The sequence below is a fragment of the Dicentrarchus labrax genome, unplaced genomic scaffold, assembly GCF_905237075.1.
Source record: "Dicentrarchus labrax unplaced genomic scaffold, dlabrax2021, whole genome shotgun sequence".
Lineage (NCBI taxonomy): Eukaryota > Metazoa > Chordata > Actinopteri > Moronidae > Dicentrarchus > Dicentrarchus labrax.
The window spans coordinates 16,891,886-16,909,022 of NW_026136702.1; the positions used below are offsets into that span (position 1 = coordinate 16,891,886).

The 17,137-nt window shown below is 39.1% G+C and overlaps 1 protein-coding gene across 2 annotated transcripts in view; it reads left to right on the plus strand.

The window, feature by feature from the left end:
- The window catches only part of LOC127373371 (inactive phospholipase D5-like), a 70,837-nt gene that overhangs the window by 3,234 nt on the left and 50,466 nt on the right, over positions 1-17,137 (plus strand). The window contains exon 1 of one of the 2 annotated variants that reach the window (XM_051417801.1): positions 11,129-11,650. The exons of the other annotated variant lie outside the window; for it this stretch is intronic. Within the exon in view, the coding sequence (XP_051273761.1) occupies positions 11,645-11,650 (6 nt within the window). The 5' untranslated portion in view covers positions 11,129-11,644. Of the gene's footprint in view, positions 1-11,128; positions 11,651-17,137 lie in introns of those variants that run through there. 2 annotated transcript variants of the gene reach the window in all.

Consider the following 17,137-nt stretch of genomic DNA (forward strand, 5'->3'; position numbering starts at 1 on the left):
GGTAAGATTTGTTGTCTATAGTCTATTAAACAGTCTGCAGAGTGCCAGCATGTATTTTCTTTTACTCATGTATCTTGCCTGTTTCCAAACAATGTTGGCTAATTCATTTCAGCTCATGTTCAGTGTGGTCATAGAGGTTGCTTTTTGAAAACTATGTTAAGTGGATCTAAGTGGATTTAATACCATTAGGAGTCTGGGGTAAGTGGCTGTATGAATACTCCATTATTTTATGTTAGCGTTGTTCTGTACTTTGTTGTCACTGGTGATAGCTTAGACTTCACATGCTTGGTTGCAAATGCACATTGAGGTAAGGAAATTACCATTTCAAGTTTCTATTGAGGCAATTACTGGATCCAAAGTGTGTTCGCTATATACTCTTAAGATTGACTTAAAGTAGACGAGGCAGCAGCTTACAGACAGGTTAGGAGGCTGAGTCTGGATCAAAGACGGTGAAGTCTCCCAGATGACTTTTAAGGGTTGGCAGCTCAGAGCGAAGCTGTCTCCCTGGGCTGATTGCATTTTCAATTTCATGGTGACTGTGCAGATGTATAGACCCAGGTCTGCGGTATTATTGGTCAAACTATATAGGGCACTCAATCTTTCTCTCCTCAATACAAACTGGTCTGTAAAGTGTTTTTTTTTTTTCACCTCATGCTGTCCAGCAGACTGTGGATGAAGATCATAAAGATAGTTAATGACACTTTGTTTTACTAAGTTCTAACAAAAACAAAAATGATTCATTTATTGCTGCTGATTAGCTGTTTTATGAATTATTAGTATTGATTATATGCTATGAAAAGTTCTACAGATACCCTTTTGATTAGCTTTATGACGAGATTGATAAATGGTTTCCGAGTTACTTGGTTGAGAAGCAGGAGAACCTTTACATTGCATGATGATAACAATGATGATGATGATGATGATGATGATGATGATGATGATGATGACAATGACGATGCAAAATATCACATTAAAATAAAATGTTTCTTTCAAACATTCTTGCCCATCAATTTGTTACATTGTCCCCAATGGCCTAAAGTACCCAGCGATATCAACAGGATAGATACCGCTGTATAAATCAGGGGGCGAATCCCCCTGGAGGACCCAAAGGGGTGCATGCAGGGAAAAATATGGAGTAGGACTAAACTTGAATGAATCCAATTAATTTGTAAGAAATAGTAGATTACTATTGTTGCAAGGTTGTCAAGATTCACGTTAGCAAGATTATAAAATGATGACCAAAGTTTTTTAGGTGATGCTATTGATTACAATCAGTCGAATGTGAAACATCATAGAGGCTGCCTTCTCTTCACTGTCAGTAAAGCAGAAAAGCCTTGTGTCCTTTAAACTCCTTAAAAACATGCATGAAAATGAAAATGTGAATTTACTAAAGTTCTCCTCTTGTTACAAAAAAAAATGTTTGAGTTGAGATGGGGATGGTGCTTACTTTTTTTCCCACCTCCGTAGGTGGGCATGACAGAAAAGGTTTGGGAAGCAATAGTATAGAGAATCTCCAGTGGTTGACATATGTTCTCATGGTATACGTGTCATCATATGGATTTGTAATATCTCACAGCATTTAAATATCAAATTAAAATAGTCCACAGCAAACTTACACATCTGCTCCCTTGACGATCTTTGTAGAAAGCAGCATTAATGAGGCTCTAGTTTCTTTGTGTAAGAATCCTTTATCAAAGAGATTTGTAGGGATTAAATGGGACGATCGGAAATCTTTTGTGGGCATTCCCTACAAGCTGAACAAAGCTCTCCCATCTGGTGAAGACCAGCAGCACAGACCTGACTTTTTCAGTTAAAGATGGACACTTTTTCCCAGACTTTTTTATGCTTCTCATTTTTAATTGGTGAGTTTCATCTGACAGTTATTCAGCAGGAGGATATGCTCACCTTGAGCTTTGTGCTGTCTCTCAACAACTCAGGCATAAAGCAGCTTCCACATTATGCTGCTAGACGCCTTTGATCTTTCAATAAGATGTTCCAGTGTCATCGTTTGCTCTTAGACATAAAAACCCATCACTTTATCTGTTGCAGTGAGAATGTTTCTCTGAAGACTGTGATTGGTTAATTAAGAGTGCTTTCTCAAACCCATTTAACAGGATATCTGGTGTGTGTGGTAGATGGAAGACAGCCAGTGAAAGGAAGCATCAGAATGAAAGCGAACACCCTTCATTGCCTGCAGTGGTTGATTAAAGTAAAGCAAGGTTTCACTATAGGATTGTGTTTAGTTACAGCGGTCCTTTTGACGGAAGTGAGACAGAGAGAGAGATTTCTTTATTTCTGTGAGAGAGATAGGTTGCTGGTGTAAACGCAATCAGATTTTTTTGTCAGAAAGTAAGACAAATTTACATGTAGGTGCCTTTAACCAGAAGCGTACAATCCTCAATCATCCAACATACTCTCTTCATTGTGTTCAATACCGGGTATCAATTAAATTGACGCTTGGGGTGTTTGGCTCCCTGTTTGACAGCTTGGCTCACATTCAGCCTCATTTCACTTCAGCAGCAACTCAAAGTGTGTGTGTCCAGGCTTCTGGCTTTAATTAAAGTTTCTCCCCACCCTTGTCTGTTTGCTGCTAAAAATGTGTGATGCTGCAACTGCCGAAGACACATGAAATTGATAATTCACTCCAATGTCCATCCACATGATTTTATCAGCAAAGCCAAATCCCCAAATTGATCACAGGAATCCACCATTCATACCGCTTTCCAGTCATCTTGTGGTTATCTAATTGCCACCCACTGCTTGTAAGGCATACTCATCAATGAATCACTGTGTTTTCGTCTCTCTTGCTGGAATCAGTTGAGGCATAAATCCATCTGCAGTGAAGAGGTATTTGTAACTTGGTCAGAGAATATGGCACGTTGACATAGTTCTCAGATCTTTTACAAAAAATAGCAATACTAAGATGAAAAAAGTGGTAGTAGCAGTAGTAGTAGTATAACAGTACTAAAAATGCACTTAAATATCAAAACTAAATACTCAAATAGCTACTGTAGGTTAGTGTTTTGCAAATAGTTGTTTGCTTTTATATTAATGTTTTTAATCTTAAATGTATAAATACAGTCATTTCTGAGCTTTGATTTCAGAGTGAAGATGTGTGATGACCAGGAACATAAAACTGTTCACCTGCTCCACCTCAGCTCCACTTATCTAGACAGGGGTGTGTTTCTTTGCCTCCTTTTCCCTAAAATCAGCAGTCATTTCCTTGGTTTTGCTGACGTTAAGCAGTAGGTTGTTCTCTGTGCACCACCCTGAAAGATTTCTTGTTGTTTGAAATCCAGCCGATGATGATGTTGTTCTCGGCAAACTTCACAACAGAGTTGTCTCCATCTCCAGTTTTTAGCACTAGAGTGGAGGAGGTGTGCCCTCCAATCCGAAACTGTCTGGGGTCTGTTTATGAGGGAGTCCAATATCCAGCTGCAGTATCGTACTCAGGCAGAGTGCTGAGTTTACCAATCAGTTTCACAGGGGAGATCGAGTTGAATGCTGAGCTGAAATCAACATATAGCATTCTGATGGAGGTGTTGTTATTTTCAAGGTGTGTGAAGACTGAGTGGAGCTCAGTGGGGATGGCATCATCTGTGGATCTGTTGCCTCTGAAAGTAAACTGGTGAGGGTCCAGGCTTGCTGTGGTTTTGTCTTTGAGGAGGTGGAGAACCAGTTACTCCAGCACAATTTTAACAATATATTTGTATGCAGCTATAAGGACATGTACAGTATTTGTCAACAAAGACTATTACTGTACTATATTCCCATTTATATTGCCAGTCTGTCATATATTGTCATTTTGTTTACAGCCTTGACTTATGGGTGTATGCAAGAGGAGTTAACGTTGTTGACAAACACTTACAACGGCACTATAGTGTGAAATAAAACATGTATTCAATGTTTCCATAGTACGAGGGCTGTTGAGTATCTTAAATTTTAGTAATGCATTATATTTTATAAGCTCATCATTTTATTTAAATCTCAATCTGCAAATCAACTTAATAACTACAGCGTTAAGAGAAATGTAGTTGAGTAAAAAAAAATTAAATACTCTAGTACCATAAATCTGTACTAAAATACTGGTTACTTTCCCGCACTATACACAAAATACAGAGGTGATGAATTTCTATAACATTGTTGAAAAATTGTGTGTTATTTGTCATCTATTTTAAAATTCTGACAAGAACAGGTAATTGTTAACGTTATAAACAGAGGCTTTAAAGATCAGTGCATAAATAGCCATTCACTGTAAAATATATAATGTAAACAATCATTCACAGTGCAGTGATTGGATCTATCATTGAGACCTTAAAAACAGTAGAGGGAGCTACTGCCTAATGTGAAACAAGTTTTTATGCATCTCTGTGCACACATCGGACTGTCTGTGTGCAGGTGTGTTATACATACTGTACCAGGGTTAGAAGAATCCTGCCTGTCAGTTTCCCATATGTGAGCTTTAAATGTCATTTACTCTAATTAGTTGGGGTTTTTTCTCTTTGATGGGTTTCTTCACTGTGTGGCATCTCAGAGTCATGTTATCTCTCTCTCTCTCTCTCTCTCTCTCTCTCTCTCTCTCTCTCTCTCTCTCTCTCTCTCTCTCTCTCTCTCTTCCTCTCTCTGTCTGTCTATCTCTCTCTTTCTTCACACACACTCAACCACATGCCGAGACAGATGAATGGTGATAATCCACTGGATGCCATGCCTTTTCATGAGGCAAACTAATTAGGCAATTAGCTGAAACTCATTAGAGTCGGTCACAGTCTTTGGGAAAGACAAGTTATTTTTGTTGAAAAAGTGTTACATGAGTGTGATCGGGGGGTGCGCACTGATTTGTGAAATCCATATGTCATTAAAATGTCAGATGGATTTAAACCAGCGTGGTATAATCTCTACATCTCTCAGGCTGCAGCACTGAGCTCAGAACAGAGGCTGAACAGGAATATTTCATGTTGGCATTTGATATTTCAATTTAATATTCCTTTCAGGCCTCTCTAGTATCTTGATTTGTAGAACTGTTTTATATTGCATTTCACAGGCAAACAATTTCCTGCTAATATTGGACGCTTAGTACACTCACTGTTATACTGCAATAAAGTGGATGAAGCAGAGCTACAGAGTACACTAGTCTATAACATCTTTGTATGTGCTGGGAGGGATCTTTTGATATCACTTGATTCCTTTCGCCTCTTTAACATCTGCGTGGTTGTGTGTATCTGGATTCAAAGTGTGTGCTGACTGTGTGATGATTCATGAAAAAAAGACTCTCTGGTTCTGAGCTGTCAGGTCAGGGAGTGTGTCTGATGTAAGATTACTTTCTGTCTGCAGGGAGTCTAATTTATTTTTGAGAATATATCTGATGTTTCAATTCAGAGTGAACTATAAAGAATATACAGGTAGGAGCTCAGTGATGCTTTGACTAGTTTCTCTAATCATCCTGCACATTTTGAATAGTCATATAGAAGATGTCCAACTCATACAGACTGGCTTTGCTCAGTGGAAAAGAAGTTTTTGCTCTTCTCCCGACTGTCTGCACTAAGAGTCTGACTATGTTATATGGTTTATTGATCTTATTTGTTGAAGTTCGACCGAGATATAAATATATTCTTAAAGTGCTTGCCCTTTCCTAAACAGTTTCCAATGACAGTTTCTTAGATGGTTCTGTGAAATAAATAATCTGGTGCAGTCAGGTTAGACAGTGGTCTCAATATTCTCATTTAACTCTTGGGAGGAAAGTCAAAATGTTGTGACATTGTACATATGCATATTTTTTATGTTTACAGCTGAAAGAATCTATGATATGAACAGCAAGATTATTTTATTTTTATGATTTTATTGTATTTTATTGTATTTAAATGTACCTGGCTGCTATGACGACCCAATTTCCTTTCGGGGATTAATAAAATCTATCTATCTATCTATCTATCTATCTATCTATCTATCTATCTATCTATCTATCTATCTATCTATCTATCTATCTATCTATCTATCTATCTATCTATCTATCTATCTATCTATCTATCTATTATATTACTGGTATATTGTGTTACACAACATGGAAAAAAAAACATCTCAGCCAGACAATCTGGATTTGCATTTAAAGGACATCTTCTCTTAACACCACCATACACTGCCCTCGTGGTCAGTCTTAGCTGAGAGAGGACATGTCACATTTTCTAGGTTGCAGGTCCCTCTTCTGACAGACCCTATGGCGATCAGTAAAAACTGTGTTGAAGAAAATGATTTTGGTGAAGAAGAAGTGACCCATAGTGGATGTTAAAGACTAATGATTGCTTCTGTGCTTTGTTCTGTTACGTTACAGTGCAGTAAGCATTCAAGCAGTTTCAACAACAGCTGTCAGGATGCAATTTATCAGCTAATGTGTATAGTCATCAGAGTGCTGGAAATAATGCTACTCACTTTTATTTTATGGTTGGTAATAGAAAGCTAAAACACAAACCACCAGACCATATTATAAAACATATGCAGTATTAATGTACGCTACATGTTCTGAATTCTAGTGACATCAACCTCTTTGTGTGCCAGCTCCTTCTTACTGTAACAAACCAGTAGTTACTGTATACTCAGTATCATGTCATACATCTCCTCTTTATAACCATCAGGGTGGAGTATGAAGTGCAAGAAAAGATAAATCTGCCCCAGAGAGAGATGTCATAGTCAACCTTGGAGCAGTCTTTACCTCTTCTTCATGTTATCTTTTTGTAGTCTACAAGGTGGATAGTATACATTTTTATTAATGAATTCACTGGAAAATGACATTGCTTCCCCTTGAACAGGTAAATCTTATAATACTTACTAATATTATATTGCTGTATAAGCACAGAAATATTTGCACCCACCAGCAAATTGTTATTTCTTTTAACTTGAAATAACAGGAACATTTAGCTCAGTTGCTCTCCAAAGATGTTCAAAATCTCTTTGGAGAAAAACACTGTTCAAATGCAGGCCATTTACCATTTATTTATTCAGAGAATTAATGTACTGAAGATGTTTGTCCCCACTTCCCTGGGCTCAATGGGCAGCTGAAGTTCTTTTAATCTTGATATATGTTTCATGTACAGAATACTAAATGTGCAAGGAGAAACCATGAAAGGTTGTCACTTTGAAACGTGTGCATCTGTCCTATCACTCCAATTAGAGTATGGATCTTGTATTCACACCCCTGAGATACTGCAGCAAAATGATTTTAAAGCCCCCAGTGCATTTCCTGTAATGAATCACCATCTGGTGCAGATAGATGTTCTGTTGGTACAGAGGTAAAGAGGTACAATCACATGAAGCAGCCTGATGTTGTTTGTTGGTAAAACTCTTTTCCAGACTGTCACTTTCTGACAGTAAATCCCGCAGGAACTGTGTAACTGCTCTACATGTGGCATACACACTCACACTCTCTCTCTCTCTCTCTCTCTCTCTCTCTCTCACAACACACACACACACACACACACACACACACACACACACACACACACACACACACACACACACACACACACACACACACACACACACACACTGGCTGATTTGGTTTTTGTACACATTAATTGTGAAAAACAGATGGTCATAAACAAAATTACAATATTTAATTAATCAATCATTCCCTGGAGTTCCTCCATCTTTGTAGTGTTTGTTTCAGCCTAAACTGTAAATAGAAATAAAATGTATAACCTGTACATATATGTACATGACCTATATAATAATGCTATAACCCTGTGAGCTAACATTATCCTGAATAGAAACACATACAAAAACAGTATTCCCTCAGTATATGAAGCTCAGTTCAAGCAGGAAGATCAATAAGCCTCATTAATTCACAATATAATAATCTCATTCTCCTTTCCAATCAGCTATAGGCGTTTACTCTCAGATTTAGCCCCAATCTCCTCCAGCCAATCATGTTGCTGCTGTCAAACTTTAAATCTGTTCTCCTCTCTGCTGCTTTCAGCTGTAATTTCAGTGCGAAATCATTGTAACCCTCCTCCACCCCATTCACCTCCAGTTCGATCGATCTCATCAAAAGTTCACTCCTCATCACATCCAGATCTTCAGCATTCTCTTAACCACCACCAGCAGTGTCTAGACGCCATCAGGGGTTTTCCTATCCTAATCATGGCTTCACCAACGCCTTCAAATACAATGAAGTCACAATGGGGCGTAACAAAGGCATTTCTTTCATTTCTCATCTTCATTGTGCACATATCAATTAAATGCATTTGTTCATTAAAAAAATTAAGTCTCTCCAGATTGAAATAGACAGGCACCACTGGCCTTTTTGCCATGAATACCAAAAGTGTCACTTTAGGGTAAAATTAACCTGAAAATAACCATAAACCTGTGTGTGGTATAGGTGCCCCTTTTTTATTTCTTGCCACCCCAGGAATATTTCTCCTCTTCCGCCCCGGTTTTTGCCCATGGTCTTTATCGAGCCTGAAAACTGTTAATATTAAATGAAAATTATGATCAAGAGTCCACTAAAAAGAGGAGGCTGACTTGGTTGGTTGTAACGACCTAAGAAATAAACCACATTCCACTACATGTATTTATCTAACATCTATTGCAGGCAGTTGTGGAGCTTCAGAGCTTCAGTCATCAAAAACATTTTGTGGAAAAGATGTGGATTTATTTAGCATTGCACAAAAACATCCAAATAGACAGCTAGTAGCAGAGGAGTAAAAAACAAAAAAACACATCAGTATGCCGCCTAGCTTCCAACAGTGTTAGCTGACACTGACCAGAGGGAGGCAGCAGCTTGACCCTTCATGCAGCCCAGCATCTGATGCCTCCCCACCACCTGCCTGAGGACATGGCAAAGGAAAACTGGAGCTGATACCTGAAGACTGGCTGTGAAATGACCTCAACTGCCAGTTGTTTTCACACACACACACACACACACACACACACACACACACACACACACACACACACACACACACACACACACACACACACCAGACTGTCAATATAAGACAGCACCAAGCAGAGTCTCCCTTGTTCTTTGTTGTGAGCAGTGCCAAGTCAGCTAGAAACTCACAGTTCTGCAGTGCAATACAAAAACTTCTACACATGGCAGAGATGAGTGCATCAGTAACGTCTGTGACAAATACAGTTTTGTTTTGTTGTTTTGATGTGTAAAGAAACGGACACTACCAACACTTGAATGTATACCGAATGTCTTTCATATAACACGAATCATATCACATTTCTGTTTAGGGAATGTGTAAAATAGGCTCTATAGTAAGAGCTCCTAAAGAAGTTAGCAAAAAGATATTCTTACAACTCAAATGCATTTCATTTGCTGTATATAGCCCGTTCTTTGCTACTGTAATGACTGACCCACTATTCCCTCAGGGATGAAAACTCTTCTGATGTGGAGCACAAAGACACACAGAGATATTTTGGTTTAGAGGCAGTCACAGCACATAGAAATGCTGTTAAAGAAAATATATCAGCCTCAGAGAAGTGATCAACTATTGATCTGGCCTATGGCTTGTATAGAATCTCTAAATGGGACATGAAGATATATTTTATATTCATCAGACAAGCATGGGTGAGATTAATGCTGTAGGATTCAAAGCCTCTCAGATTTATGCTTATGGATCCACCTTCTGGCATGTCTGTGGTGTTAAAAGAGTCAGGCTGATTTACATGGAGTTAGGATACGAGGTATTAAAGTGGGATGGTTTCGATTACTATGTTCCTGTCACCTGCTGTTGAATTGAAGAGTGTTGCATAACACAGAGAAGAGGTTCCACTAATGGTAAGGTACAACAATCTTAAACTTGAGTTAACGGTCATCCTTGTAGTCTTGCAAGTTGATTTGTGAAAGTTGGCTGCGTAAAGCGTATGATACAGTTATGATGTGTGTTTGTGGGCTTTTATTGCAGATGTATTTATAAGAGCTTTGACAATGAAAAAACTACTATTCTCTGCTTTGTTCTATGTTGTTCTCCTCCAATTATCTGTTGCTGCTTTACATATTCTCAATGCTGCCTTCTGAGTTAGGAGAGTCCATTTTACATTCACAGCAGCGGAACAACAGTTCTTAAGAATAAGGATTGACTGATTTTTAGACCTAGAAAGTTATATTTCCACCAGGCCATAGCCCTTTGTCTCCCCTCTTCTCTGATCTCCTCTTCCCTCCTTTATATCCACTGCATCGTAATGAGCTCTGACTTAAGAAGTGTAATAGCACCCTCTGTTGGCCATTCTGTATCAGTGCACAGCTGCAGGGCAGACTGACTTTAAAATATTTACTATCCTTACTCTGCATGTGAACAGGAGCTGCATTGCATTTCAATGTGCTGCAAATATTTCCAATGCATACAAAAATGTGTAAAGTTAACCTTCAAGAATTACTTTATGATATCTGTGCTTGCTGTGATAGATTCATTCTTGAATACCATGTACCATCACCTCCTGTACCCTACATTTCTCTGTCTTAGTCGCACATAGGAACAGCATACTGGGTGCATTAGTGTGTGTGTGTGTGTGTGTGTGTGTGTGTGTGTGTGTGTGTGTGTGTGTGTGTGTGTGTGTGTGTGTGTGTGTGTGTGTGTGTGTGTGTGCGTGTCTGTGTGTCTGTGTGTCTGTGTGTGTCTTGAGTTATTGCACATTTTCTGACTGCATCAAAGGAGAATAAAGCAGAATAGTGAATAGGGATGTAAATTCACCATGAAAGTTTGAATGTTTATGTTTTGAACCTATATATGAGTTCCTACTGTGCCCCAAACATCTGCACATTTATTGTATTTCTGATTCAATATCTGAGCAAAAGTGATTAGTATTAAAAAGAATAGGAGTGCATATAGTGTGTGTTTTAATTACACAGAGCTTAATGAAGAGAGCACAAGGGAAGGGCAGCTCACTATCAGGCACAGTATGGGTGAGAGGAGACAAGCAGGACAGGCGAATGGATGGACAGTGAAAAAAGAGGAAATGCCGGACCATCTATTTATTCTCTCCTCCCTCCCTCTTTTCTGTGTCTGTATGGGAGAACAGAGAAATGTGAGCTTTCTATTAGAGGGAGAGGGTGGGGATATAAAGGGAGGGAGGGAGAGTTAGAAGGAGGTGGACGAACACACGATACGGTGAGACGAGAGGAGAGGAGGAAAGTGAGACACAGAGAAAAAGGGAGGACAGGAAACACAGAAGAGAGGAGAGCCAGATGATAGAAAAAGTGTGAGGTGACAGATAGATAGATAGATAGATAGATAGATAGATAGATAGATAGATAGATAGATAGATAGATAGATAGATAGATAGATAGATAGATAGATAGATAGATAGATAGATAGATAGATAGGAATTAGGTGTGTCCTTTTGTGTTAGACTTTCATTCATATGAGAGGCAGAAGAGGCAGGGAGGAGCAGCGCTTTCCCTGTCCGATACACACACACACACACACACACACTCATCTCACACACATACACGTGCATTTACAAACACCAACACATACATTTTTGCTGCGGAGAGGGACTAAACTCCTCTCCCCTGTGACTTCCAGGGGAAGAGGGGAGGCGACAGATTTTATAGACACACACACACTCTTTGTGTTTCTGTCATCACACACAACCTGAAAAAAAACACGTGTTTCAGAGTGGACTAGCGACAGAGGGATGCATCATGAAGGTGAGCTCTCCTTACTATAAATTTTAGTTTATGTGTGTGTATGTGCGCAGTGTTATGGGCTCTCAGCCAAAAGCATGTTAATGAATTGGTTTCAGTATTTTTTTTCTGTCTTACTGTCATGACTATCTATCTATCTATCTATCTATCTATCTATCTATCTATCTATCTATCTATCTATCTATCTATCTATCTATCTATCTATCTATCTATCTATCTATCTTGTCTGTCTGTCTTCTAATCTAATGGTCTGAGAATAATGTGTGAGTCTGTGTGCTGTAGATGAGAAAGTGATAATGTTTCTCTCTGGAAGTGTCAGGTGTTCTGACTGTTCTTTGGCTTCACAGCCAAGTGGCTTTTTAACTGCTGTGTGTGTGTGTGTGTGTGTGTGTGTGTGTGTGTGTGTGTGTGTGTGTGTGTGTGTGTGTGTGTGTGTGTGTGTGTGTGTGTGTGTGTGTTTGTGCAGAGAGGGAGCCTTGGGATTCGAGGACAGTTGTTCTCATGGTGTTCTTGCATATTGTGCCTTGTTTCTAAGAACCAGAATGAATACACATTTTGGTGGCTCTTTCTTTGATGTTTATGTGATGGGAATTAACTCAAAACTATCTTTATGTGTGTATCCCCTGAATGTGTCCATGAGTCCATGCATGCCTATAGGGCGGTGTATACAAAAATCTAGAAGAAGGTGTTCATAGTGACTGTTATACATGTGATAAACATGGCCACAGGGTGAAATTGCATGTGACCAACTGTGTATTCATCACAGCTCCTTCAAAATTGTGAAGTGTTCCTTCCGTATACTAATGGCAAAATGTCTCATTCTACTACAGTGTGGCAGACGCTAGCCCTCTATTCCAGCAGTGGCTCAGGGACCTGGGGAATGTGCTTCATATAAAGAGACTTTGCTATGAGCTTACCAACAGAGTTAATATCTTCCTGAAAACCTGGAAACCCCTATTTGATAGATGGATGGCTACCTGTGACAAGGTTCAAGTTAAGAGTGGCACTAATTGTACATTGTTTGATTTTCATATTTGCTTCAGTAAAATATATCATATATATAAAAACTGTGATGGGCATCTCTGATGCTGAGCAGAGCCAGAAAGACTTTTAATGACAGATATGATGTATATTTTTGCTTTTTATTAACAGCATTTGTCAATGAGAGGAATAAGATTTGACCACTTACACATCTAGTAATTAGTTGATTTAAAGTATTTAGAGCCACACCCATAAATTGACTGACGTTAGCTTATTGCAAATATAGTATAGACTAGAAATGTAAGGGTATATATGCGATATGGGGGCAATTAGCAAGAAGCTTGGTACAGAAATGCCCAAATATTAGTTAGAAATAGTGTTTTAGCGTGTCCACCAAAGAGCACTGAATAGAAGTTCATTTTTAAACTGTAAAACATCTCACTCAGGACATATCTTGCTTCTTTCTATAAAATAAATTTAAGGGATCCCTATCCAAAATGACTTTATATTAAGTGTTTATCGTAAAAAATGATCAGCTGATATATTACTATAATCAGATTTACCTTGATATGAAATTCAACCTTGCAAAATCCAGTAAAAAGTTATAAAAAGTCTTCCAAGCTTGTCTTATAAGTCAACATGCCATGCATATAAATTTGTGTCACTTTTGGTAAATAGTACAAAATAACAAATTTCCACAAAAGTGAAATATCCCTTTAACTGAACGCAGGAGTTCTACTTTCATAACACACTTCATCATAAAACAAATCAAGTCAAAGAATGCTGGAGGAGGACAACGAGACTAAGATTTTCCCAGTTTCACCTCACTGTGAACTGACCAGCTCTCATGAATCACTGACCAGTGTACAGTACAGGACTCAGACCTGTGCCGATATTGAGTGTTTTACTATAATTTTATCCAGTGTGTGCCATGAGACAATCTTAAACAACTATAAATCAGACCTTTACAGCTAGATTTTCCCTTTACCATTACTCATTCCTTCCCTCTGTCTTCCTCTCTGATTCTTCCTCTTTGTCTCTGTCTCTCTCTGTCTCCTGGTCCCATCAGTCTTTCGCCCTGGATGCACAGAGCACTAGCTGACAAGTGGGCTGCTGGGCCAAAATGGGCTGGCCAAGTCTGACCTACGACACTTAGACTGCCTATCTTTGGGGAGGAAGGGGGGGAGAAGAAGGGAGGATAAAGAGAGAATGGGAGGGGTGGTACCGTGAAGAAGAGAAAGAGAAGAGAAGAGAAGAGAAGAGAAGAGTGTGGGGAGAAGAAGATTACAGAAAGAAAAGGGAGTCTTTCGTAATTCAGCTCACAGACAGCATCAATATGCTGGGTACACAGACACACTCTCCGACATCAGTGCACATGCACACACACACACACGCACTCACACACACACACACACACACACACACACACACACACACACACACACACACACACACACACACACAGATGCAGGCACACACACACACACACACACACACACACACACACACACACACACACACACAGACCCAGAAGCCATCAGACCATGGTGCTAAGCGCCAGCAGACAGAAGAGCCCAAAAACACCTGAAATGGTATCCATGGCAACCAAACTACTGGCTCCTCCGTGTTAGTCAAAAACAGTGGGACAGAGGCAGAGTCAGTGCATTCACTGTGTGTGATATTTCTTCAAAGGCGGGTCATTCTGGCCAGACTTCAGTTATTGAAGAGGCGTATTTACATTGAAGGTTAGAGTTTGGATTAGCTGAAGTTCAGGGTGCACTCAGCGCATGTTGTCCGCAGAGACTGTTGTATTTCCTTCCTTCTAGCTTCATCTGTTGCCATTCTCAACGAGAAACAACAAGTGGTAGCTAACAAACTGCACTCTAATGAAGGAATACACCTTCCTGGTGCAGAGTGTACCTCCATGTCTTCATGTTGCCATTTAGGTATACGTAAAGGTTCAGTGTGTAACATTTAGGAGGATTTATTGGTAGATATGGAATATAATATTCATAGGTATGTTTTCATTTGTGGTTAATCACCTGAATATAGGAGCTGTTGTGTTTTCGTTAGCTTAGAATGAGAAGTTTTTATCTACAGACACCATGGGTTGCCTTCCATGGTGCTTACCATGTTGACTCGCCAGTTGGATGCCACTCAATCCAACATACCCGTCCTTTAACATTCAGGTATAGAAGTGACATATCCTTTTTTCCATGATAACTAATTCTAGTACAAAGCCTCCTAAAATTACTAAAATAATTACTGCCTTTAGAAAATCAGCTTTGTTGTCTTTTACATTTGCTGGGCTGGTTTATTTTGATGCAGATTTGGACTGAATGAATCTGCTTTAAACATGTTCTGTTAATAAAATACTGTAATCATTTTGGAGGATTGTGCAGCTTCAGCAGAAGTATGTAGTCTTTGAGCTTTTACTAGTATGCGTGTATTAATGCATTTAATTGAATGTTATATATACATGGGGTTGTCACTGCACCAGAGTGGCATATGTGTGGAGTGTGCTTACCTGTTATGTCTGTAAATGCGTGATTATAACTCATAGTAATTCCAAATGCATTACTCAAATGCAGATCTATTTTTCCATCTGCCCTGTGGATTGATTCTCATGTAATTACTTCTTGATCTTGTCAAATAAGGACAGCGATCAGCCCTGTAGGCTGAGTATGTCATAAACTTCACAATGGAAGACTGCCTCACATTTTCACATTAGCTCTGCTGGAAGAAAACAAAGAACAGGTTCTGTTACCAGGTGCAAGCTATTGATAAGCTTTGCAAAGTAATAATATAAAATCCTTGGACCAAATTGAACTCTGATCTGTCATTGGAATAAGTCTTTGGTATAAGACTGTGGTGTGGGTTCATTTTCTGTACTCTTGTACAATACAGTATGGAGCTTACTTCAACCATTACATGCTATCAAATAAAAGAACTACAAACAGGACCAAAATGTTGGTATCGGTCATTACTACAACACCCAGGATTAACTTTGGATGACAATGTTTTGGATGATCAAAGCCAATCATTTTAAATAACTGACCACATCATTACTTTTTCTTGTGCTATAAAAACATCACACATTGTTAGTGAGAAATTTTAGTTGTCAGTTGCACTCTAGTCTCTATGTCGCCTGAGAGCAGGCCATTATACCGTCAATGCCACTTGAACAACTGCACCACTGACATGGTGCAAAGGTGCAGCAGAGCAATAAATATGATATCTCATATACTGCGATGCCTGATGAGGCTCATGGGTAATGCAGTATTTAGTAAATCTACAGGAGCCTCCTTGTACTAGCAGGCGTTAGCGAGTGAGTGGCAGTGGATCTCACTTGAATCAACACAGAACTCAGAAAGTCCTCAGAGATAATGAAAGAGTCGGAATTCAGTCTGACGTCACTCTAAGCCTTATACAAACGCTGTTTTGGTCTGAAACTTCAAAGACGAGAGGAGCATGTGTCCATTTTGTCCCTGGGTTTCCTCAAGAAGCCCAGGAAACATCCCATGTCCAAAAACAGGAAAGCTGTAGAAAACATTCTTTCTATCTACTTAGAAGTCAGCCCTCTTCTCAGCTGATTGAACACACACACTCTCTCTCTCTCCCTCTCTCTTCCTGAAGCCACCAATTCTGCACTGTGGATGGACACATTATCCATCATCCTGTGCTAACAAGGGCTTAACTAAGCAAAACAAATGACACCTCTCAGAACATTACAAGATCTTAGCAGAGAATGCACAGTCTCATTTAACAAAGCATTAATTATGGATGGACCTTTATTACATCAGATGAGTAGGAGAAGAGAGGAGAGGAGAGGAGAGGATGTTGACTCGTTTTTGGTCAACACTCATCAGGGATTCGCTCTTCGTGCTTTCTTTGATTAAACAACTTGCTTAATCACTTTTCATAGAGCGTAATATATTAACATTTCTATTCCGTGCATATTTTATAAATTTGTGTATTGATATGCATTAATTTGATAGTGAAACAAGGGTGAGGCAGATAGAATTTCACTACAGTAATGATACATCAGGCTCATTTTACAGTTTTATAGCCGTTGTCTGTGTGACAGATGGCATTGTTGTGAAACCATTTTTCACAGCTGTAAACCCAGCATCTACTTAGAGCTGGGATGTGCATGTTTGTCCTTGATATTCCGTGGGTGCAGGCTCTTCAGTGGCATCAATGCCTACTAGCTCAGTGTGTTGTACAACAAAAGTGTGAGAGCTCATCTATTTCATGAGTGTGACAGCCTCACTCTGCATCAATTCCCATTAAGCTGCTGTCACTGTGCAATTAACAGCTACATTAATTTTACTCAAATTATCTAAGAGGAGATACAACGTGCAGGGAGATTATCAGTTTGTCAAAAAAGAGAGCTGTTATGTTGAAAAAAAAGATTAATGTGAACAGTGGCATTGCAGCTGTTAAACCTTTCTGGTTAGAAGTAATATATAATTTCCGTGTTTTTTAATGCTAATAAATAAAAATAAA